This window comes from Salmo trutta, chromosome 25, assembly GCF_901001165.1.
Source record: "Salmo trutta chromosome 25, fSalTru1.1, whole genome shotgun sequence".
Lineage (NCBI taxonomy): Eukaryota > Metazoa > Chordata > Actinopteri > Salmoniformes > Salmonidae > Salmo > Salmo trutta.
In genome coordinates this window covers 38,348,396-38,372,100 of record NC_042981.1, presented here as the reverse complement: position 1 = coordinate 38,372,100, position 23,705 = coordinate 38,348,396, and the positions used below count along the sequence as shown (strand labels likewise).

At 42.5% G+C, this 23,705-nt stretch overlaps 1 protein-coding gene and 1 long non-coding RNA gene across 2 annotated transcripts in view; both read right to left on the bottom strand.

Moving 5' to 3' along the window:
* Positions 1–142: 142 nt before the first annotated feature.
* mboat2a (membrane bound O-acyltransferase domain containing 2a) overlaps positions 143–23,705 on the bottom strand; it is a 71,698-nt gene continuing 48,135 nt past the window's right edge. The window contains exons 4-13 of the mRNA XM_029713944.1: positions 22,199–22,294; positions 15,973–16,028; positions 12,174–12,228; positions 9,638–9,821; positions 7,824–8,016; positions 7,198–7,301; positions 7,029–7,093; positions 6,590–6,722; positions 3,409–3,560; positions 143–2,574 (exon numbers count right to left, since the gene is read on the bottom strand). Coding sequence (XP_029569804.1) covers positions 2,388–2,574; positions 3,409–3,560; positions 6,590–6,722; positions 7,029–7,093; positions 7,198–7,301; positions 7,824–8,016; positions 9,638–9,821; positions 12,174–12,228; positions 15,973–16,028; positions 22,199–22,294 — 1,225 coding nt within the window. The 3' untranslated portion in view covers positions 143–2,387. The remainder of the gene's footprint in view (positions 2,575–3,408; positions 3,561–6,589; positions 6,723–7,028; positions 7,094–7,197; positions 7,302–7,823; positions 8,017–9,637; positions 9,822–12,173; positions 12,229–15,972; positions 16,029–22,198; positions 22,295–23,705) is intronic.
* Positions 5,042–5,973, bottom strand: LOC115162536 (uncharacterized). The gene is made up of 2 exons (XR_003869570.1): positions 5,601–5,973; positions 5,042–5,543 (listed from the first exon to the last, which is right to left on the bottom strand). It is a non-coding gene; the product is annotated as an uncharacterized LOC115162536 (long non-coding RNA).

Here is a 23,705-nt window from a genome sequence, read left to right as displayed (position 1 = left end):
AACAAACCACTTCCAATAATCCCATATGGATGAAATATTTCTGTCCTCGCTATGACTCCCCATCCCTTTTTTGGCTTCTTCCCCCATATAGATCTCCACGCTCACATTCCAACCAAAGGTGCAAAAGAAGGCGAGTGAGAACTCTGGTTTAAAATCTCTGTATTAGTATTTAAAAAATAATTTCCCTTTGACATAAATCAGTTTAAGTACTATTATACAAATCTTTCCATAAGTTTCTTCTTTCTTGACACAAAAATAACCATTATGCTTTCACACACACACACAACATATAATGGGCCATTTATGACATGGCACTTTGGACATATGGAGCAGTTTGCATTGATCTGCTGGTTTGGGGAAGCTTAGTTAAACCAGACGGAATACTACACAAGCTATAATGAGCGTAGTGTTACGTCTGGTTTCACCAGGCTCGTTTTGGGTGGCCATGCAGTGCAATTATCAACTTGCTGGTAAAGATGGCACAACTTTCCCCTTAGGCAGTTACAAATACACTTATAGACCACATGAACATTTAAAAATCACATACACACACTTATGGCAGGAGTACAGTATGCACGTTAGGGAAAGATTACATTTGGAAACTCAAATCTGCTGCATGGTTGTTACTCATTATCACAGAATAAACCGGTTCATTGGTTCCCATCTCCAGTACTTATCCAACTCTTACCAGCTAATGAATGGTGTGCGGTCAGAAAGAAGTGGCTATGCCGCATCAATGCCTGCCTGTACTGTATGAGACGGAATGTTCCATACCTCTCCAGAAACAGGGCACTGTGGAACATTAACCAGGACGTGTAGGTTATGCTCATGGGCTGTCCTCTGCACCACAATTAACACCCCCTCTCCTGGAAGAGTTGGTTGGACCCACCTGATAGAACTCTTGTACACCAGTGTTTTCCACATTATAGTAATGAGGGAACCTCTTGGGTTGTGGCTTATTGTCTGGGATCCGGCTTGAAATATATATTTTTTGTTTATTAAGAGGGTCACAAGACAAGCGAGCATACAAGTTAGGGTTCATGATTGGAGCATAAGAATTATGTTTGTTTTCCATTCCAATTATGTCAAATACGCACAAATTATTTTACATACAGTAGGCTTCCTAAATGTCAAATACATATTGCCCAACCTTTAATGTTAAAGGTAATTCATATTCATCTAAAATCAGCTCTATTTGTATTGTGATAGTAAACGTTACATCCTACAGTATATCCAATTACTCATACAGTAAGGTCAAATAATCTTGGTTAACCCAGAACTAAAATCTTGCATCATTTGGTCAGTCTGTCCACGAGTGATTAGGTCACAAACAATACAGTTTGTTGAATTTCATTTCGAAGGCTATGGATTCAAAAACGAATCTAGGTGGAGATTTCCATTTGAGTTCATAGTAAAACTAGAAGCCTATATGAAGATCTCAAACCAGTTTAACAGAACTGAACTTGTAACTGATGTTACAGAGGTAGGCAAGACATATGGACCTAGAGGAAACCTAGTTTGTAATCAGATACAGGAAACAGTTTGAAATCAGATACAGAAGGAAAACAAGGAAGCTACTCAGAATGAACCCCATGTCAAAAAAAGCCCTTAAAATCAGTTACCGTGAATACACTCCCTTTGTAATGAACCCTCCTCTGTAAAGAACGAGTATCATTCCAAAAAAGCAGCAGATACAAAAAAAAAAGTGACAATCAAAAGAAAAGTGACAGTTATCAAACAATGTTTAGAGGATCCTAAGGCCTGCTTGAAGTTGGCATCTGACAAAAAAGTAATTTCTTTCATATATTTCTCTCAATTTTCTATTACACCTCTTTTCCTAGTAGAGGTTACATCGTTTTCCTACCCTGACAAAAATCCTCTCGATACCGATGTCTGACTAGCCTGTATATCGCCCTCTACACTCGAGGTCAAACTGCAACTCCTTCATTTCCCAATGCCACAAGCGCTCCCCCTCCACACAACCTTTCTCACCCTGCAGAATCTACACCTAGCCTAGCCGCTAACTTGTTAGCAGTACATAGAGGCAAGGAAACTTCAGTCAGCAATGCATTCGTCGGCATTCTGTCATTTAGCATTATCGCTAATGTCATTATTATCACTCATTAGATCCTAGCCGTTTAGTGGCCCTCGGATATTTCTCTATCCGTTCCGGTCGTTACTTCTAATTTCTCCAAATAATGGTTTGCTGTCGTTCCTCGCTACTGGAAGGTTTGATGGGTTGTTGTTGAACTGAGTTTGTTATTGTCTGTTATTCCGGTGTTCCTGTCAATTTTTTGGTTCTTTGTGGTCTCAAAGAATCGCTGCACTTTGTCTCTGTGCCGGTTTGAGCTCTGAGGTGTGGGGTTGGAGGGGCTTCCTCCCGGGTCTCATGTGGCTTTGTGTTTCTGGTTGCAGTTGTTGTCTGTGATGCATTGGCTGTTGTGGTCTCCGGTCAACCCCCCCTGTAGGCTGTTCTGCTGTTGTTGCTCCTCCTTGGCGCGGAGGTGCCATGGCTTCACTGGAAGGGCTAACACCAGCAGCAGGCATGCTATGTGTATGCAGTAGTACCATGACCTGGCGAGAGAAAAATCAATCAGTGAAGTAATCAATCAATCCAATGTCACCTGTTCGGTATAGCATTTGTCACGAAACACAAACCCAGGCCTAAGCTGCTGAAAGAGCATGCCGAGGACAGTTTTCTACGTGGCGTAAAGATTCCAGAAGAGCAAAATGTCATTGTGAATACAAATGATACGGACTCATTATGGGTCCCAACAAGTTATACTAGCTAATCCTAATGGGATAGAAAATCCTGAGTTTTATATATCTGCAGTCACAGTGTATTTGTGATGATGGGAACACTATGTCCTCAAGGTCCACTCTTTCCTTCCATTTCAGCAGCCAGCCGTCCCGCCAAACTCTCCTATTTAATGACTGGGTTTTATACGCTCCTCACCCTGGCAGATGACACAGAATATGTGTCTCCATTTTACTGGAGTGCCCTGAATGCATAAAGCCCCTCTTAATTCTCCGTGTGAATCATCCCCGTCTTCTCGTCATTAAGTGGTCTTGTTAACAGTTGGACACTAAAGGGGAACAGAGCTAATTCTCTGTGCCGTGTGCCCGCCCGTGCCGTGCTCACCCGTTTTATTGGCCTGCCTTTTTAAACAGGCATTTGTAAAAATGTCCCATTAAAATCTACAGAGGTTTTGAACTTGGTGGTGCTTCCCAGGATTCTTAGGACCCAACACACTATGTGCCACTTCACCTTTGTAGTCTACACGCGTGTTAATACAAGTTCTACTGTTTTGAAAATAGGCCTACATTGTTACATATAACAACTTCTTACATTATGCGTTACATTTCAATAGTGCTGGTAGAGCATGTGGTGTCAGTAATGTCACTCACCTGTAGAACTTGAGTGACGGCCCAACGGCCAATAGGACGAATGGCACAACCGTGTAGCAGATGGCCACCTGAGTCCCCGCCCACGTGATGACGTCGTAGACGCTCTTGTGTGTCGTCGAACCCAGGAAGTACGGTCTGATGTTGTGTCTAAGCTGGAAGTGAGCCAAATGAATAAATTGTGAATAAATCGCATAGCAAACGCCTCACACCATTATGTTGCATGGACTTTAAGATGCAGAAAGTAAAAACAAAACTTGTTGAGAAGATGTGATGGAGGTTAGAGACTAAAAGATAGACCCATCAGTGAAGGCACCCGAAACAAAATCAGCTTTCAGACTTAATAGGCATGTTGTAGCCATTATAAACCTCCAACAAGAGGTTTACTGACCCCGTTCTTTATCTTACATGAACAGAAGCAATGTACTTCATCATTAGTGCATAACTCAACCATGACCTGCATTTAGAGTAGTGATATGAATCTCAAAAGTAGAGCTTCGTCTTTCTGAAATCATTTTTTCAGGACATGGCTGAGGTGCGATTCGCTACCGTTCTCACAGGAGGTTTGCACTCATTCACTCCCCCTCGTGGTTTGTACGAGAATGCACTGGTCTAACAAACATGACGCATGGAAACTCCCATACCAGCCCATGCCTACACCAAATCCAAATGCTTCAATGAATCCATGAGGGTAAGCGAGTGCAAAGTGCACCCTTTCGGAGAGGGAACGGTAAAAAAGTCCCTCTCTAGTTCTGTGCATCATGACATGTTGTGATAGTGTTATTCCTAGATGTGATGAGAGGGAGAATGGAGCTGAGTATTGAGGAGAGGTGGAAGTTATCTAGGGACACTGTCTGCCAAAGGCCTTTCTGTCCTCTGTGACTCTCCTACTGTCACCATGGTGATCCTTCTGTCCATTACCCTGTGATCTCGAGCTCTATCATACTGCTACACACACCCTTGCTCGCGTATTGCCCACGCGTAAGCAGACTCCCATCCACACAACCACTGTGCCATGGGGTATGAGCTTTAAATCCTAGCGGCCAGTAACCAGGACCTGTAGTTTTATAGTCTCCCGTTAAAATAAGAACAGGGTCACGGCTCAGTCTCCCCATGTCATCTATCTGCACATAATAATAATAATAATAATAATAATAATAATAGAAGTAAAATGGTGGAATGTTTATCAAATTTAAGGTCTGCTTTGGAGCTAATGGTGACTGACAAATGCATTGACGAATGAGATGGGGCAACACCAGCTAAAGACATCAATTATGTGCTTTTGTAACCTTGCGTGAAACCTGAGGATTTCTGTTTTTGCCCGAGTTAACACCTCGGCGTTTAGCTCAAAGGGCTAATGCAGTTTTGAGTTGTACTGACAACCAATGTAATCCTACCTAAAACCCGAGAACTCGTGTTCGCTCCTAGAGATGACACGAGGTTCAGGTTATTAATCAACCTACCAGGGTGTTTACAAACACTACAGGAACAAGATCAGCCACATGTATCGATCACATTTTTACTAATACTGTAGAACTTTGTTCTAAAGCTGTATCCGTACCCGTTGGATGCAGTGATCACAATATTGTGGCACCACACTCCAAAAAGCAAGTGCTGCGAACCTAGTTTTGTCTCATCTTCATTATTGTCCAGTCATGTGGTCCAGTGCATAGTGAGGAAAGTCCTAGTTAAACTGCAGCTGGACACCATCACGTCTCACCTCTGCTATTATTACTATACAGGACATTATTACATAATGGACACCATCACGCCTCACCTCTGCTATTATTACTATACAGGACATTATTACATAATGGACACTATCCCTGCAGCTGGACACCATCACGCCTCACCTCTGCTATTATTACTATACAGGACATTATTACATAATGGACACTATCCCTGCAGCTGGACACCATCACGCCTCACCTCTGCTATTATTACTATACAGGACATTATTACATAATGGACACCATCACGCCTCACCTCTGCGATTATTACTATACAGGACATTATTACATAATGGACACTATCCCTGCAGCTGGACACCATCACGCCTCACCTCTGCTATTATTACTATACAAAACATTATTACATAATGGACACTATCCCTGCAGCTGGACACCATCACGCCTCACCTCTGCTATTATTACTATACAGGACATTATTACATAATGGACACCATCACGCCTCACCTCTGCTATTATTACTATACAGGACATTATTACATAATGGACACTATCCCTGCAGCTGGACACCATCACGCCTCACCTCTGCTATTATTACTATACAGGACATTATTACATAATGGACACCATCACGCCTCACCTCTGCGATTATTACTATACAGGACATTATTACATAATGGACACTATCCCTGCAGCTGGACACCATCACGCCTCACCTCTGCTATTATTACTATACAGGACATTATTACATAATGGACACTATCCCTGCAGCTGGACACCATCACGCCTCACCTCTGCTATTATTACTATACAGGACATTATTACATAATGGACACTATCCCTGCAGCTGGCCCAGAACAGAGCGGCACGTCTTGCTCTTCATTGTAATCAGAGGGCTGATATAAATACTAAGCATGCCAGTCTCTCTTGGTTAAGAGTTGAGGAGAGACTGACTGCATCACTTCTTTATATTAGAAACATTGTGTTGAAAATCCTAAATTGTTTGCATAGTCAACTTACACACACACACCACACACACACACACTTACCCCACCAGGGGTCTTTTCACAGTCCCCAAATCCAGAACAAATTCAAGAAAGCGTAGAGTATTATATAGAGACATTATTGCATGGAACTCCGTTCCATCTCATATTGCTCAAATGAACAGCAAACCTGGTTTCAAAAAACAGATAAAGCAACACCTCACGGCACAATGCCTCTCCCCTATTTGACCTAGATAGTTTGTGTGTATTGGTAGTGATATGTAGGCTACTTGTACCTTTAAAATAAAATGTATTTTAATTTATGTAGTTCTTATGTCATGTTTCATGTTCTGTGTGGACCCCAGGAAGAGTAGCTGCTACTTTTGCAACAGCTAATGGGGATCCTAATAAAATACCAAATACCAGCTCAAAGAGCTAATGCAGTTGAGGTGTGCAGACAACCCAGATATGATTCCAGGTCAGTAACACCAGCTGTGTTGGCTGTTTACTCACTGCCCGTGCTGCCATGGTCATGCCAATTCCCGTGAGAAAGGTGAGGTAGTACCCGGGGTACACTCCGTGCCACATGGCTGACAGTAGGAAGGTGGCCGCTGTGGGGTTGATGGGACAGCGCTCATAACACACCCTGTTGAAGACAGACGTGGTACAGATATAGCGTTAGCATCCCCGCTAATGCTAATCACAAGACTAAAAATCGCTGCCTGACTGCACGTGATGCAGATCTAGCATTAGCACACTAGCTGAAGCTAACAAACGCATTAGCATCCCAACCTGTGTAGAGATAAATGGCCCAGACGCTAGCATTATCAGCGTTACTACTGATATAAGCCTACTATCTGTGATTGTACAATCTACATGACAGTATATCTACTATATACATGACTACTGTTGTGAGATAGTACAGCGTAATCTGGTCTATGATGCATTTTACCTTTTGAGCCAAAGCGCTGTCTGGATATTCCAGTTGTCGAGGAACATCTTGAAACTGGTGGCAAACTGGAAAGAGAGTGATGTTGTTGAAGTAGTGAATGTAGCCTAAATACTGAATAATAGCCTACTTCTACAGTACTAGTGAAATGTGAATAATAAAAAAGGCTTACCTCAATGTCCAGTATTCTCAAATTGGATATCAGGTCCCATCTTGGGGAGCCATCTTTGTTGTAGCCGTTGAAGCCGAAGCCTGCAGCGTTGTTGATGGCATCAGCTGTCCAATGGGGAAAAAAACAACCAAAAAGTTACCAGGAAGAATGGTAGAGGCCAACAAAGAATAACAATATCCCTCACTGTCAAGACCATTCTGTTTGACTGTAGTAGGCTCTATGGTTCTCCACATTGACACAGGAGGGCAGTGTAACACAACTCCAAAAAAGTAGCCCAAATTTGTTGTTGTTGTGACTTTAGAAGGGCCGCTATCCGAGGCAATGTCACCCTGATTTGTTATATGGGGTGGCTAGCGCCCACATAATTCTCCCCCCAACAGCCTTCAAATGCCCAAAACCTCTGTCTGTTGTCCGTCTTGTCTTACACTTTTAATCCCCATTCCTTTTGCCTCTTGCCAGGCCATCATTGTAAATAAGAATTTGCTCTTAATTGACCTGCCTAGTAAAATAAAGTAGCACCCACATAATTATCCCCCAACAGCCTTCAAATTCCAAATACTTCCCAGAAAAACCTGTTTTTTTTTACTTCACATTTAGTCAGATGAATAATACTAAAGTGCACTCACACAGGGTCCAAATGAAGTAGTACTTGGGCCGGGTGGCCAGCATGGAGAGGTACAGGTAGAGGACCTGGAGGATGAAGGGGGTGGAGGCGATGAACTTGTCATCGATGGAGCGCTCCACGGGAAAGATCTTAGACACGGACAGGAAGATGGCCAGGGAGATGGCACAAGTACACAGCTTGGAGATAACGTTGTTCTGTGAAGGCCAAACAGATGATTTTAAAACATGGAGGTCATGCATGCTTATGACAGTCTTAAGAAGCATTATAACCAGATCCTCGATTATACCTGCAAACTAGGGTTACCAACATTTTTTTGTATTTGAATTTTTTTAAGTCTTTTTATCGTAGATATTTGAAGATTTGAACACTATGTCAATAAAACGAAAAAAGTAACCACATTTTGATGACTGGGTTCACCCACCACATGACCTTAACGAGTTAACGTCTGAAATATCAGGGGGATGCGAGGAACTTAACAGGTATAGGCCTATCCCATAACGTACAACAGCAGGAAATATTGGACGTGTTGTGTTGCAGCTTTTGTGTTTTGCCGTCTTGAATTGCAACCTCTGTTCAAGATTAGCCTATAATTCACTTACAAAACGCCAACACTTCAGCGAGGCTAGGCTGTCTGATAACTCTATATATAGCACGGCTTGTATTGTGTCCCTTCCCTTTACTGAATATCTGTTATAAGTCTCTCACAGGAACAACTTCACACTCAAACTCGAGTGAGATATCAATTATAAATGACAACGATGTAAGAATAATTGAGAAGCGCTACGAGGGATGAAAGGACACGCTACATTTTCTCGAGCCGTCCAGATGTAAACGCTTATTTGGGTTGTAATTAAACTGTACCATCTTAACGAGGAAACAACACATTATATAGATTGTAGGTTACGGGATTGATTATCATTGTTGTGGTAGACACACACAGAGTAAGAGGGCATTTTTCTTCTACCGTGAAACCAAACATTATAAGAAAAAGACAATTCATTGGCGGTTATCATGCAAAAATAAGCTCCTTCATTGACATGCAGGCTGTGAGTTCCTCAGTCTAGTCTGGTAACCTGGCGATAAGACCATCGTGGGGATTAGGAGAGAATAGAACGGTGACTGTCTTGGTGGCGTCTCATTGGAACTTTTCAGCATCTGTAGTTGAATTCATTGGAATGAGAGCTGCATTTCTAAACAAAGGACTGTGGTACTGGTTGTTCTAGGCATGAAAAGCACAGTGTTTCCATTCTGAAATACAAGACGGCATAACTAGGGCCTTGAGTTTTTCCTGGTCAAAGTTCCATGTCACATTACAGCAGGGACTGTGAAGAGACACACGCACGCTACACACACACACACACACACATTGTAATATTGTTGTATGGTGGTATTAAACATTTTGTATTGTAGATATGTAGTGGGGTACCAAATGTTATGATGTACTGTTTTATCTTTTGTTTTGTGTGTGATGTAAGTGCCTTAATGTGTTTGGACCCCAGGAATAGTAATGGGGATCCCTAATAAATACAAATACACGCTTTACTATGACTGTTTGTCCACTATGTACTATGCAAGCCCTAAGTCACACTACCAATGATCACCAACTCTTCCTAGAAATATAGGCTGTGCAGGCATTTGCTCCAGTCCAGCACTAACACAACTAGTTCAACGACTCACCTAATCCTCAAGCCCAGGTGTGTTAGGACTAGAACAAAATCCAGGACCAGAGTTGAAGACAAAAATGGACAACGTATCTATTCTATTAGGTTCATCCTGGTAGGGGGAGCTTTAACAAAGAGACTGGCATTGTGGTACCTTGGGCGAGGGCTCCGTATGCTTGTACTTCCCGTTCTCCTTCCCGTTGGTCTCCAGGTGGCGAGGCTGGTAGGCCGTGCCCTCGATGAAGGCCATGTAGTCGTTGTAGGAGCAGGTGGGCCCGGCCAGGATGCCCATGAAGTTACAGTTGTAGCTCAGGTACTCCAGCAGACTGGGCATCTTCCTGGGGGAAGAGGATCAGACAACGAATGAGACGTTAGGCAGACGTCAAAGAGAGGCAGCTGTTAGCGTCAAGCGGCGGGTCGTCTCTAAAAATCGGCCACGCGAGAAAACGTGGACGCGCTGGACGCCGTTCTCTGAGCACTCTAACCTACCTTCCGTCTGACGTTACCCTCGTCGTTTCTATCCATGCGTCTTTTTAGCACGGTAAGGAGGGCTAACATTACCCCTACCCCGGCTTTGACCCTAGGTTAGAAACAAGTAGCACATGCGTCAGCACTTTTGTTGTAGCATGGCCATGGCGAACGCCCATCAAGTAGAGACCTAGTCTTCACTCTGAGGTGACTCAGCAGACACATCCAGTATGATTGTGAATTGAGAGCATTCGTAGACTTTTGTCAAATGGATGGGTGCGGTGCATTTTAGTTCTAGGAGCCCATTTGTAAAAGGGGCTTTGTTGCACTGGCTGCATTTGTGTCTGTCTGGCTCTGGAGGGAGTACGTGAGGCCTTTCCCTGTAAAGTGCAATCTGTTGAGTGTGGTGGTGGAGGTACAGCAAGGTTGGGGTTTGTCTCGAGGGTAAGCAGCAAAGTCCCAATAACCAAGGTATTTCGGCCAAAGGGTTGGCCAGGTTGCACTGTAGTTGAGGTATTAGGGGTCACATCAGCAGATGACATATGTAAAACATGTTTTTTTAACTCCTAATGTACCTCACAAGACTGATTTGACAATGATATGTAATTTTCTGGCTGTTTTTTTTAAGGATGACTTGCAAAATTTTGTTCAATGTCCTACTAAACTTGCACAGATATTGTTAAAGTAGTGCCAAAACGACTCTTAGATTAAATTCCTTTCGCACAGTAGTTGGTGGTCCCATTGTATAAACCCCTTGGTCTCTGACAGTTTCCTGACTGCAGGGCTCCAAATTGCGACCATTTAGTCACATTTTGCGACCCTTTTAACTTGGCCGAGTTACATTTTTAGTTGTTCACACGGCTGCGAGCTGTACATTCTACCTGGTCACCTCAATGAAAATGTCCTATTTTTTGGGGAGCAGATAAAACCATGTATTTTGTTAAACAAACTGCATTATCTTCATGATTCCTGTACTGAAAGTTTCTGCCCTGCCCTACACGCGAAATTGAGCATTGGCTATCGCAAGTGCACTTGGCATCATTTATTTTAGGACATTACATTCATTGTTAGATTAATACATGGCCACTAGCAGTAGGTGTTATATTTAGAGTTTGTGATCTAGCTAATGTGTTCAGAGTTTCCACTTCCTCAGGTGGTGAATTAGCACGAATTGAATTAGGACGATATATATTAGTACATATAAAGATTGATCTCTATTGAAGCAAATTCATCTATATTGAACAAAGAAAAAAAATAAATTCTGGACCCCTATTTTTACAGTAAAATATAACAGAAATAGCTTCATCGTCAACCCAAAATTCATGACAATCACTGAATTAGGTTGCATATCAAAATATGGGGGGGGGGGGGGGGTTCACCAAATCATGGGCTGGTGCCACGAACTGAAAAAGTTACCAAAATGTTAGTCCGGAGCCCTGGACTACCCTGGTCACATGACACGGGACGTAAGGAACGGCTGGGTACCCTTTGGAGCAGGGATACAAACTCCTTCGCGGCCCCTGTGACTGTGAGAGGAGCCGTGGGGTGTTTAAGTCATAATAACCGCTCTAATTATTGTTGATACCAAGAGCATTCTGCTCTCAGTCATTTCATGGGAAGTAAATAGAATATCATCAGATTCCTCCAGAGGCAATCATTTCCATCTTATTCCTCTTTAGAAGCAAATATCCTGTTGTGGGCGACATTTTGCATGGTGCCTACATAATCGTTCCTTGTGTCCAAAGCATTCAATAGTCTCACTCAATATTATTATAGAATCCGAGTATAAGTTGAAAAAAAATAAAAAGACCCTTGTTTGTTACAATGGGAGAGAAAGCGAGAGAGAGAGAGAGCAAGAAAGAAGAGACCCAATAAAGAAACAGAACAAATATCACTGGACAACAAAAACAATGTGATATGAGTACTGGCTAGTGGCTACCATAAGCTTTCCCAGTGACCGTATTTGTTTTAATGTTATAAATCTGGTGTATATATTTAGTTTTGATGCATTTACAAGGGGACCAAAAAGGAAATACAATTGTGTCACTGATTTTTAAATGCATTGTGTCCACGTGTGGTTGTATTGTGCTTTAAAATTGTCAAATCGAATCAAATAAACATCCCCCAGTAAACATTTGAATACCTAGCTCATAGCTTTGAGTACGGCAGTAGAACTGTCTCTAGTCCAGCTGGGAGAGTAAAAACATACCTGGATCACATACCTGACAGCTAGGCATCTCTGACTGGGGGTCAGCTGTTCCTCCTTCCTCGCCAAGCCTATGGGAACACAGAGAGTGTGGTCACATGACTGCACCAAACCCTTTGACAATTATTCATATTTTTTTAATGTATAGCCAACTCCTAATACAGTAAGTAAGAAGTGTATGCATTTCAATTTGACAAAAAAAAATATTCTTCACTCATCAGGTGTTGATTGCAATACAATAGAGTAAAAAATATATATATACACAGTACCAGTCAAAAGTTTAGACACACCTACTCATTAGTTTAAAAAAAATGTGTACTATTTTATACATTGTAGAATATAGTGCACTTCTTTTGACCAGAAGTAGTGCACTGCATACCTTTTTTAAAAAATGTAACCTTTATTTCACTAGGCAAGTCAGTTAAGAACAAATTCTTATTTACAATGACGCCTACCGGGGAACAGTGGATTAACTGCCTTGTTCAGGGGCAGAACGACAGATTTTTACCTTGTCAGCTCGGGGATTCGATCCAGCTACCTTGCGGTTACTGGCCCAACGCTCTAACCACTAGGCTACCTGCCTAGTCTACAGTCCTCATGCCTCCTCGTAGCATGCCTAAGGTACGTTCACGCAGATGAGCAGGGACCCCGGGCATCTTTCTTTTGTTTTTTTCAGAGTCAGTAGAAAGGCCTCTTTAGTGTCCTAAGTTTTCATAACTGTGACCTTAATTGCCTACCGTCTAAACTGTTAGTGTCTTAACAACTGTTCCACAGGTGCATGTTCATTAATTGTTTATGGTTCATTGAACAAACATGGGAAACAGTGTGTGAAGTTATTTGGATTTTTACAAATCATCTGTGACAGGGTCCTGAAAAAGGGTCAGGGTCCTGAAAAAGGGACGTTTCTTTTTTTGCTAAGTTTAACCAAAGAAATAGAATAAACCATATATCTCTATGTAAATTGATGTGGTAATAGGGTTGCAAAATTCTGCTAACTTTCCCAAAATTTCCCGGTTTTCCAGAACTCCTGAAGATAGATCCATGGATTTACACTGGAATAAGCAGGAAACCCAGGAATCTTCCAACCAGGATTGGGGAAAGTTACCGGAATTTTGCAACCCTATGTGGTAATATAGCCTAATTTGAGATCAGATCACACCAGTACAGCAGCTTTAAGCAAGCCTAATTGCTGTGTGCTCCATTGGTCACTCAGCAACATTTAACCATTGGGATAAGTCATATGCAAAACATTTCTTCAGCTACAAAATGTGTGCGGCACAGAAAGAGAGGGGGAAAGAGGGAAAAACAACCTAGTGCACAGATCCACTGTGGTGATTTGTGGTTTTGTTCTCTTTCCCCTAAAATGTACAGGGCCTGAATCAGCTGTGGCCTGAGCCCATCTCCATCGGTCTCAGTCAGAGTGCTACCGGTACTATTAGTGAGACTGAGGTCGTCTTAAACCTGATCCTATGCAACAGCAGCTAGGGTCTGGTTTCAATGATGGACTCTTTTGGCATAGAGGGACTACGTCACGGTCTACGTCGATAACAAAAGATACCGGGGACTCTCCCAACAAATCACGAGGGACACATTCAAAAGCAAAGTTTTCCAGGCAAAACCTTTTCAGACGTTTCAGTTAAGGTAGTTGATGCAAACTAGCCACTTGGGGAAATGACTCATTCAAAATAACTTAACTGATCTCCATCTTGCTAGCTACCATTTAGTATTTGATTCAAGCGGATAAAGTAGTGATCTAGACAGTGACATAGTTCCTCTATGCCAAGAGTCCACCATTGAAACCAGACCCTAGTCACTGTGTTGCCGAGGTACAGAGGACTAGATGGTCACACTGCCATTCAGCTAATAACCAGATTAAACTCAAATCAGCCGCTATTCCACCCAATACTCCGAACACACATTGACCGTAAATCATGCCAACCACACAGCTAAAAAAAAATATATTAAAAAAACACACGCAACTGTAAAGCCTTAAAAGGGATACTTTGGGATTTTAGCACAGAGGTCCTTTATCTACTTCCCCCATATTCAGATGAACTCGTGGATTTAATTTGTATCGGTCTGTGTCCAGTATGACGGAAGTTAGAGGTGGTTTTGTGAGCCAATGCTAACTAGCGTTAGCGCAATAACTGGAAGTCTATGGGTATCTACTAGATGGGCGACGACTGTTCTTAGGCACGATGCGCAAGCACAGCCCTTAGCCGTGGTATATTGGCCATATACCACAAAGCCCCCCGAGGCGCCTTATCGCTATTATAAACGGGCTAGTTGGTATATGCCTCAATCCCAAATGAATGGGAAAGATGGGCAACGTCTAATTTGATCATTTTAGATGGTGCCCATCTTTTCATTTTACTTGAGTGCGAAATTGTTGATGTTCCCTACCTTTCCCATTCACTTGGGTGCCCACTCTGCACATAAGTGATTACACTACGCATCATGTAATAGTTCGTTTTTGTATTTTTAACATGACACATCATTGCATGGGTCAATATACACACGTTTTTGAAAAATATCATTTGAAAAATAAAAATGTTGAGTAAATGTATTTATTGGAGCCTTTACATTTGTATCTCTTATTAAAATGAAATGAATTGAAAGTTATTTGTTGATGTACAAATCTAAATTTTATGATAAGGTTGCGCCATTAGATTTGGGGTGGGGGTCGCCAGAAATGATGTTGAAAAAAAAAGTTGTCCCCGGAATTTCTGGTGAAAAACATGGGGTCCCTGATGAAAAAGTTTAAATACCACTGCATTACATGCTTCCCTCGACAGAAAAAGAACATGCAGTGTTCACTGTGACATCACATAGAGAATAGGGATTATGGTTTTAGATGTTCATTAGTTATGAGGAGAATCAATAGCCTACACTGCGACTAAAACACTGGATGCACACACACACACACACACCACCTGAAGCCATTTGACTGAAGTGGAGGAGCTGGTCAGCCTCAACTCCCCTAAGCCTCTCTTACACTGGTTCATTCTAATCCTGTCCTCCCGACACCCATCTCTCCATCCTTAATTAGCTGATGTGGCCGTTTGGCTACTTCAGACTTCTAACGCTGGCGCTCTACTTTACAGGACTTCAAAAGGAGTACAGCCATGTAATCCCCATTCACCGCACACACACACACACACTTCTCTCTATGCATACAGTATCTGACATCGTGGATGATTTGGTGTAGGGGAGAGGGAAATGCATACATAGGAACTTGGGGAGGGAGGGAGGACGTGTAACGTTCCTCGTTACGTAAGCTTGTTTACACTGCCACCCCTGCTCAATCCACTGAGTCCACTCAAAAACATTTCTCACAATACAAGCACTACTGTATCAATTACTGTATTATGAAATCTGTTCCCAAAGAGAGGTTTTTAAAAAAATGGTATATAATGTTTCATTTCAATTAAAAATAATAAAATGAGAAACTGGATATAAAAGGGAACTATTTATTGTCTGCAAGATGACAAAGAGACAGACGGAAACTCTCCTTCGAACAGGCCTTGCAGATGAAACCAAAACAATAAAATGGGATGTTCATATCCCCTCTGACTTCTTGTTTCTATTCAAAAAAGGTGACTGCAGATTGTATTCACTATGCATAGCTTTAGCTGTCTGACAGAAAGGAAAGTTGATCAAATCACAGTGTCATCTCTCCATCTGCCGCCGCTTTCAACTCCCGCGTGACTGCCATGACCAGCCTTTAAATCGATGACAAACGACACGTTCCATCGCCATGACTCAGTTCCTTCGCTAACTCATGTTACACACAAGTACACACATACACGTCTCACCGTCGTGTATCTCAAACGCCAAGCTGGTGATCTTCTGAGTGATGACCATCATTGGCCTATAGGAGAAACACAGGAGAGGAGTCAACAAATCACATCAACTTATGGTCACCTGACTGCCTCTGCTCACCTACACTGGAACGAGCTTGTCGTTACATAATCACATCCAAAATAACATCCCATCTCCATCAGGCATACATTATTCATTTACCAGTGCATTGGGAGCACTGCTGTAGCTAGCATGTCACTCTGTATAACGCAACTGAATGACTTCATGCTGCTTTTAAGTATGCGTCCGCTTTTGTATATGCCCTAAAGACAACATGGCACAGTGTCAAGTATGTAATATAGACAGAATATGACAGAAGAACTGCGGGGTGAAAGACTATCCTTATTAAAATGTTAAGATTCATTAGTTGTAGGTTGCACAGAAAATCAGTCGTTCAAAATGATATAACGCCCCAAAGCTTGTATAAGGTTATAGCTGGTAGCGGATTAATATGTTGTGTGGAATAGATTGTGCCCTAATCGTCCAAGCCAGAGAGAAAGTAAATATTCAATTAGGTTTGACTTGATTTAGAAAACCTATTACGCTAGAGTTATGCTTAGGGTTGCAAAGGGTCTGAAACTTTCCGGTAAATTTCCAGAATTTTTCCAGAAATTCTCCATGGGAAGTTAAGCCCGGGAATTTGAAAAATGTTGCTTAAATTCATCAAAAAAGTTAGCTTATAACAGTAAACCTTTTTTTTGTGGGATACACATAAGGCAATTCTAGGTCTTGTGGAATATTTTGGTTAAACTATCCCCAATTCAATGGAATTGCAACCCTCTGCATGCACAGTGCATTCTTCCATCACATGTACAGCTGATTCTCAAGATCTTGCACACTAATGAGATGCTATTGAGCCCACACTACTACACTGTCTGAGCCAAGGACTACATGCTTTCTGGTAAGTTTTGATTACACTACTGGGTGGGGTGAACATATAAAATATGACATACATGATTTTTTGTTGACTAGTAAATACTAGCCTACAGCAAAGTGTGTTTAAATCATTTCTAACTTGTTCATTTCTGGTAGTTAGTTTTTGCTACCATGTGGGTTTTAGCTTGCTTGAGCCTGCTAACTGAGGAGTGTTAATTCACCTGTTTCCTTACATGTTTCATTTCAAAACATTCATCTTACAAAGCAATTCATTAATCTAACTGCTTAACTATTTATCTGTACATGGAATTGTATTTTTTACTCTTTTTTTTCTAATCTTAACAGGACAATGCCACGGGCACTAACTGATGTGTGGAGACGTTTCACTGCAGCTAATGTAGAAGGAAAAGCTGTGTACATTTGCAAATATTGTGCCAAATCATATGTGAAGAAAGCAACAAAGATGCAGAATCATCTGGCCAAGTGCATAAAGTTGCCTCAGCGCTCACAACTAGCAACCTCTGACAAAAGTCCCTCTACTTCTATTCGAGGTGAAAATGATGAAGACACCTTATCCATAGCAACAGCTCATGGTCCTCCTGGAATCAGAAGTTTTTTTGACTCAATGGTGGAACGCAGTCAGAGAAATGCTGATGAATGTCTTGCTCGAGCTGTGTATGCAACTGGTTCACCTCTGATGCTCACAGGCAATGTGTATTGGAAGAGATTTCTGAATGTTCTTCACCCAGCATACACCACTCCAACCAGACATGCTTTATCTACTCATTTGCCGGATGCAGAGTTCAAAAGAGTTCAAATGAAGGTCAAGCAAATCATAGAGAAAGCAGACTGTATTGCAATCATCTATGATGGGTGTTTAAGAAATAATTAACTACATCATCTCCACCCCTCAACCAGTATTCTACAAGAGCACAGACACAAGGGACAACAGACACACCGGTCTCTACATTGCAGATGAGCTGAAGGCAGTCATCAATAACCTTTGACCACAGAAGGTATTTGCACTGGTGACAGACAATGCTGTGAACATAAAGGCTGCTTGGTCTCAAGTGGAGGAGTCCTACCCTCACATCACACCCATTGGCTGTGCTGCTCATGCATTGAATCTGCTCCTCAAGGACATCATGGCACTGAAAACAATGGATACACTCTTCAAGAGAGCCAAGGAAATGGTTAGGTATGTGAAGGGTATGTGAAAGTTATATCAGCAATCTACCTCACCAAGCAAAGTGAGAAGAATAAGAGCACCACTTTGAAGCTGCCCAGCAACACCCGTTGGGGTGGTGTTGTCATCATGTTTGACAGTCACCTGGAGGGGAAGGAGTCTCTAAGAAATGGCCATATCAGTCTGCCGATATGGACAGCCCCATCCAGAGGATCCTCCTGGATCATGTATTATGGGAGAGAGTGGTAAGCAGCCTGAAACCTATAGCAGTAGCCATTGCATGGATTGAGGGAGACAATGCAATCCTGTCTGATGTTCAGACTCTGCTTGCAGATGTATGAGAAGAAATCCACACTGTCCTGCCCACTTCACTGTTGCTCCAAGCAGAGGAAAATGCAGTTCTGAAATACATCAAAAAGCGTTTAGACTTCTGCCTGAAGCCCATACACACCGCAGCGTACATGTTGGACCCCATGTATGCTGGCATTAGCATCCTGTCTGGTGCAGAGATCAACAAGGCCTATGGTGTCATCACTACCGTGTCTCGCCACCTTGGCCTGGATGAGGGGTTCTTGGCAGTCTGGCGAAGTACACTTCCAAGCAAGGGCTTTGGGATGGAGATGCAATATGGCAGTTGTACCAACATATCTCATCAGCCACCTGGTGGAAGGGACTTTGTGGATCTGCGGCTCTTTCCCCTGTTGCCTCAATCATCCTCCAAATCCCACCAACATCAGCCGCCTCAGAGCGCAACTGGTCCTTGTTTGGGAACACACACACCAAAGCACGCAACAGGCTGACCAATACAAGGGTTGAAAAATTGGTGGCCAGTCGGACAGATTTGAGGCTTTTTGAGCTTGACAACGAGCCATCCTCAACAAGGTTGGAAAGTGACAGGGAAGATGAGGCCTCAGAGTCTGATCAAGAGGTGGACATTGAGGAGGTCCAGGGAGAAGACATGGAAGCCTGAGAGGAAGACAACCAAAGCTTTAGTTTCTAGACTATCATTTTACAGATCATTGGGGATCATTCAATATTCCCTTTCTTTTGTTGTTCAGTGAAATCATCCCATGTGAAGAGTCAAGTCAATTAAAATTCAATTCGTAACTAAATTCTTTTTTTTTCCCCAATTGGAAGGATTTAATCATTTGCAATTATGTCTACTTATGATAAGGTAAAAGGTTTCTGTCTTCATAAGATATCGTAAATATATCCAATGAAAAAACATCTACATTTAAATGGTATTAATATTAATTTGCATACATTTCTGTTAATTCCCGTTAATTCCCATGGAAAGTTTCCACCTCTGATTATTCCCCAAAATGTGCAACCCTAGTTATGCTAACCTGTTTGCAATCCCGCTAGCTTGCTGGCTAGTTAAAGAGGTTAGCTGGCTAGTTAGCTACAGTAATTGGCTACTGCCATCAATGTTGTTGTTTTGTTATTATCAGATTTAGCCTGTTCCACCATTTGCAGAATGCATACTGCATTTGAATATAGTGCGGGAAAAGGGAATCCGGACACAATGTCGGCACGGTACACATATTTAAATGCAGTACTTAAGTAGTACTTTAAAGTATTTTTACTTAAGTCGTATCAGTACTTTACTATATATACACTGCTCAAAAAAATAAAGGGAACACTTAAACAACAATGTAACTCCAAGTCAATCACACTTCTGTGAAATCAAACTGTCCACTTAGGAAGCAACACTGATTGACAATACATTTCACATGCTGTTGTGCAAATGGAATAGACAACAGGTGGAAATTATAGGCAATTAGCAAGACACCCCCAATAAAGGAGTGGTTCTGCAGGTGGGGACCACAGACCACTTCTCAGTTCCTATGCTTCCTGGCTGATGTTTTGGTCACTTTTGAATGCTGGCGGTGCTTTCACTCTAGTGGTAGCATGAGACGGAGTCTACAACCCACACAAGTGGCTCAGGTAGTGCAGCTCATCCAGGATGGCACATCAATGCGAGCTGTGGCAAGAAGGTTTGCTGTGTCTGTCAGCGTAGTGTCCAGAGCATGGAGGCGCTACCAGGAGACAGGCCAGTACATCAGGAGACGTGGAGGAGGCCGTAGCAGGGCAACAACCCAGCAGCAGGACCGCTACCTCCGCCTTTGTGCAAGGAGGAGCAGGAGAAGCACTGCCAGAGCCCTGCAAAATGACCTCCAGCAGGCCACAAATGTGCATGTGTCTGCTCAAACGGTGAGAAAGACTCCATGAGGGTGGTATGAGGGCCCGACGTCCACAGGTGGGGGTTGTGCTTACAGCCCAACACCGTGCAGGACGTTTGGCATTTGCCAGAGAACACCAAGATTGGCAAATTCGCTACTGGCGCCCTGTGCTCTTCACAGATGAAAGCAGGTTCACACTGAGCACGTGACAGACGTGACAGAGTCTGGAGACGCCATGGAGAACGTTCTGCTGCCTGCAACATCCTCCAGCATGACCGGTTTGGCGGTGTGTCAGTCATGGTGTGGGGTGGCATTTCTTTGGGGGGCCGCACAGCCCTCCATGTGCTCGCCAGAGGTAGCTTGACTGCCATTAGGTACCGAGATGAGATCGTGAGACCATATGCTGGTGCAGTTGGCCCTGGGTTCCTTCTAATGCAAGACAATGCTAGACCTCATGTGGCTGGAGTGTGTCAGCAGTTCCTGCAAGAGGAAGGCATTGATGCTATGGACTGGCCCGCCCGTTCCCCAGACCTGAATCCAATTGAGCACATCTGGGACATCATGTCTCGCTCCATCCACCAACACCATGTTGCACCACAGACTGTCCAGGAGTTGGCGGATGCTTTAGTCCAGGTCTGGGAGGAGATCCCTCAGGAGACCATCCGCCACCTCATCAGGAGCATGCCCAGGCGTTGTAGGGAGGTCATACAGGCACATGGAGGCCACACACACTACTGAGCCTCATTTTGACTTGTTTTAAGGACATTACATCAAAGTTGGATCAGCCTGTAGTGTGGTTTTCCACTTTAATTTTGAGTGTGACTCCAAATCAAGACCTCCATGGGTTGATAAATTGGATTTCCATTGATTATTTTTGTGTGATTTTGTTGTCAGCACATTCAACTATGTAAAGAAAAAAGTATTTAATAAGATTATTTCTTTCATTCAGATCTAGGATGTGTTGTTTAAGTGTTCCCTTTATTTTTTTGAGCAGTATATATATTTTTTGCCAACTTTTACTTCACTACATTCCTAAATAAAATAATGTACTTTTTACTCCATACATTTTTCCTGACACCCAAAAATACTTGTTACATTTTGACAGGAAAATGGTCCAATTCACACACTTGTCAAGAGAACATCCCTGGTCATCACTACTGCCTCTGATCTGGTGGACTCACTAAACACAAATGCTTTGTTTGTAGATTATATCTTAAGTATGTTAACCAAATACTTTTAGACTTTTACTAAAAAAGTATTTTACTGGGTGACTTTCACTGGAGTCATTTTCTATTAAGGTATCTTTACTTTTACTCAAGTATTACAATTGAGTACTTTTTCCACCACTGTTTACATGTAGGTGTAGATGCATGACATATTTGGAATTCCATGATCAGAATACAAAAGCTTCATGAAATGGCAAGTCTAGACACAGCCTTAGTCATTTACAAGCTTTTAGTCACTGGCATTTCATGAAAAAAGATGAGTACGGGGGAAAACTAGAGAAGAAAGGAATGGAGAGGAAGAAACAAGAAATGAAGAGGGCGGTCTGCACTTGTGATGCCGTGGGTCTCCTACTGGGGTTGCTTAGCAACTGACCACCCCCGCCCTAGCACGTGTGTGTGGCTGTCTGTTTCACCAGACACTCCGGAGGAGATGGAACAATATACCCCCGGGGAACCGATAATACTGCGATACAACCATGATACAACCATTCGCTGTCACTCCCCATTTCACTCCATTCAACATCTTGTTATTACACAACATTTAAGTGTATAAAGTTGTTGGCGTTTGGGATTCTCTCCGCTGGATATGTGGTACTACTGATATTTGACTCCCATGGTCATTCAACTCCTGTTTTTGAGGACTGCCATGTCTGCTGGTTTTCCATGCCAATGAATGTCATTGATTGTCAACACAACACGTAGTACTTACCCGGTGAAGTCTGCAGAGTACATGCCATAGTCAAAGACATAGACCCGGGTTATCTGACAGAAGCTGAGGTAACCCAGAGCAACTATGAAGCATAACCTGCAAAGAGACGAGAGACAATGTCAGTCAAAGGTCAGACACATTCTAATGTCTGTACTAGCATACTTTGCAGAATGCACCCCCCTATATATTGTTTCATACTAGGTAGTGTGCTAGTGTGGGTATAGGAAGAGAGTCAGAGTCACTGGTCATGTTCTCATATGTATGCAAGTATACAGTACATTCAGAAAGTATTCAGACCATGGCTTTTTCCACATTTTGTTACAGCCTTATTTTAAAAATGATTAAATTGGGGGGGGTTTCCAGTTAATCAATCTACCACACAATAATGACAAAGCAAAAACAAGTTATTAGACAAAAATAAAATACAAAAAATGTGAACCTTCTCCCCAGTCTGAGGTCCTGAGTGCTCTGGAGCAGGTTTACATAAAGGATCTCTGTACTTTGGTCCGTTCATCTTTCTCTCAATTCTTACTAGTCTCCCAGTTCCTGCTGCTGAAAAACATCCCCACAGCATGATGCTGCCACCCCCATGCTTCTCCATAGGGATGGTGCCAGGTTTCCTCCAGACGTGACGCTTGGCATTCAGGCCAAAGAGTTCAGTCTTGGTTTCATCAGACCAGAGAATCTTGTTTCTCATGGTCAGAGTCCTTTAGGTGCATTTTGTCAAACTCCAAGCGGGCTGTCATGTGCCTTTTACTGAAGAGTGGCTTCCGTCTGGCCACTGTACCATAAAGGCCTGATTGGTGGAGTGCTGCAGAGATGGGAGAAACTTCCAGAAGGACAACCATCTTCACAGATGAGCTCTGGAGCTCTGTCAGAGTGACCATTGGGTTCTTGGTCACCTCCCTGACCAAGGCCCATCTCCCCAGATTGCTCAGTTTGGCCAGGTGGCCAGCTCTAGAAAGAGTCTTGGGGGTTCCAAACTTCTCCCATTTAAGAATGATGGAGGCCACTGTATTCTTGGGGACCTTCAATGCTGCAGAAATGTTTTGGTACCCTTCCCCAGATCTGTGCCTCAACACAATCAATCCTGTCTCGGAGCTCTATGGACAATTCCTTCAACCTCATGGCTCGGTTTTTGTTCAGACATCAATCCAAATCAACTGAATTTACCACAGGTGGATTCCAATCAAGTTGTAGGAACACCAAGGATGATCAATGGAAACAGGATGCATCTGAGCACAATTTCAAGTCTCATAGCAAAGGGTCTGAATACTGTAAATAAGGTCATTTTTAATTTCTTATAAATTTGCAAAAATATTTTAAACAATGTTTTGCGCTTTGTCATTATGGAGTATTTTGTGTAGATTAATGAGGGGGGGAAATCATTTTATCTAATTAAAATAAGGCTGTAAAAGTCAAAAGGTCTGAAAACTTTCCGAATGCACTGTATATCAGTTAGCGGAAGAACTTCATGGTTCAGTTTGAGGTGAACAATATGGTATAC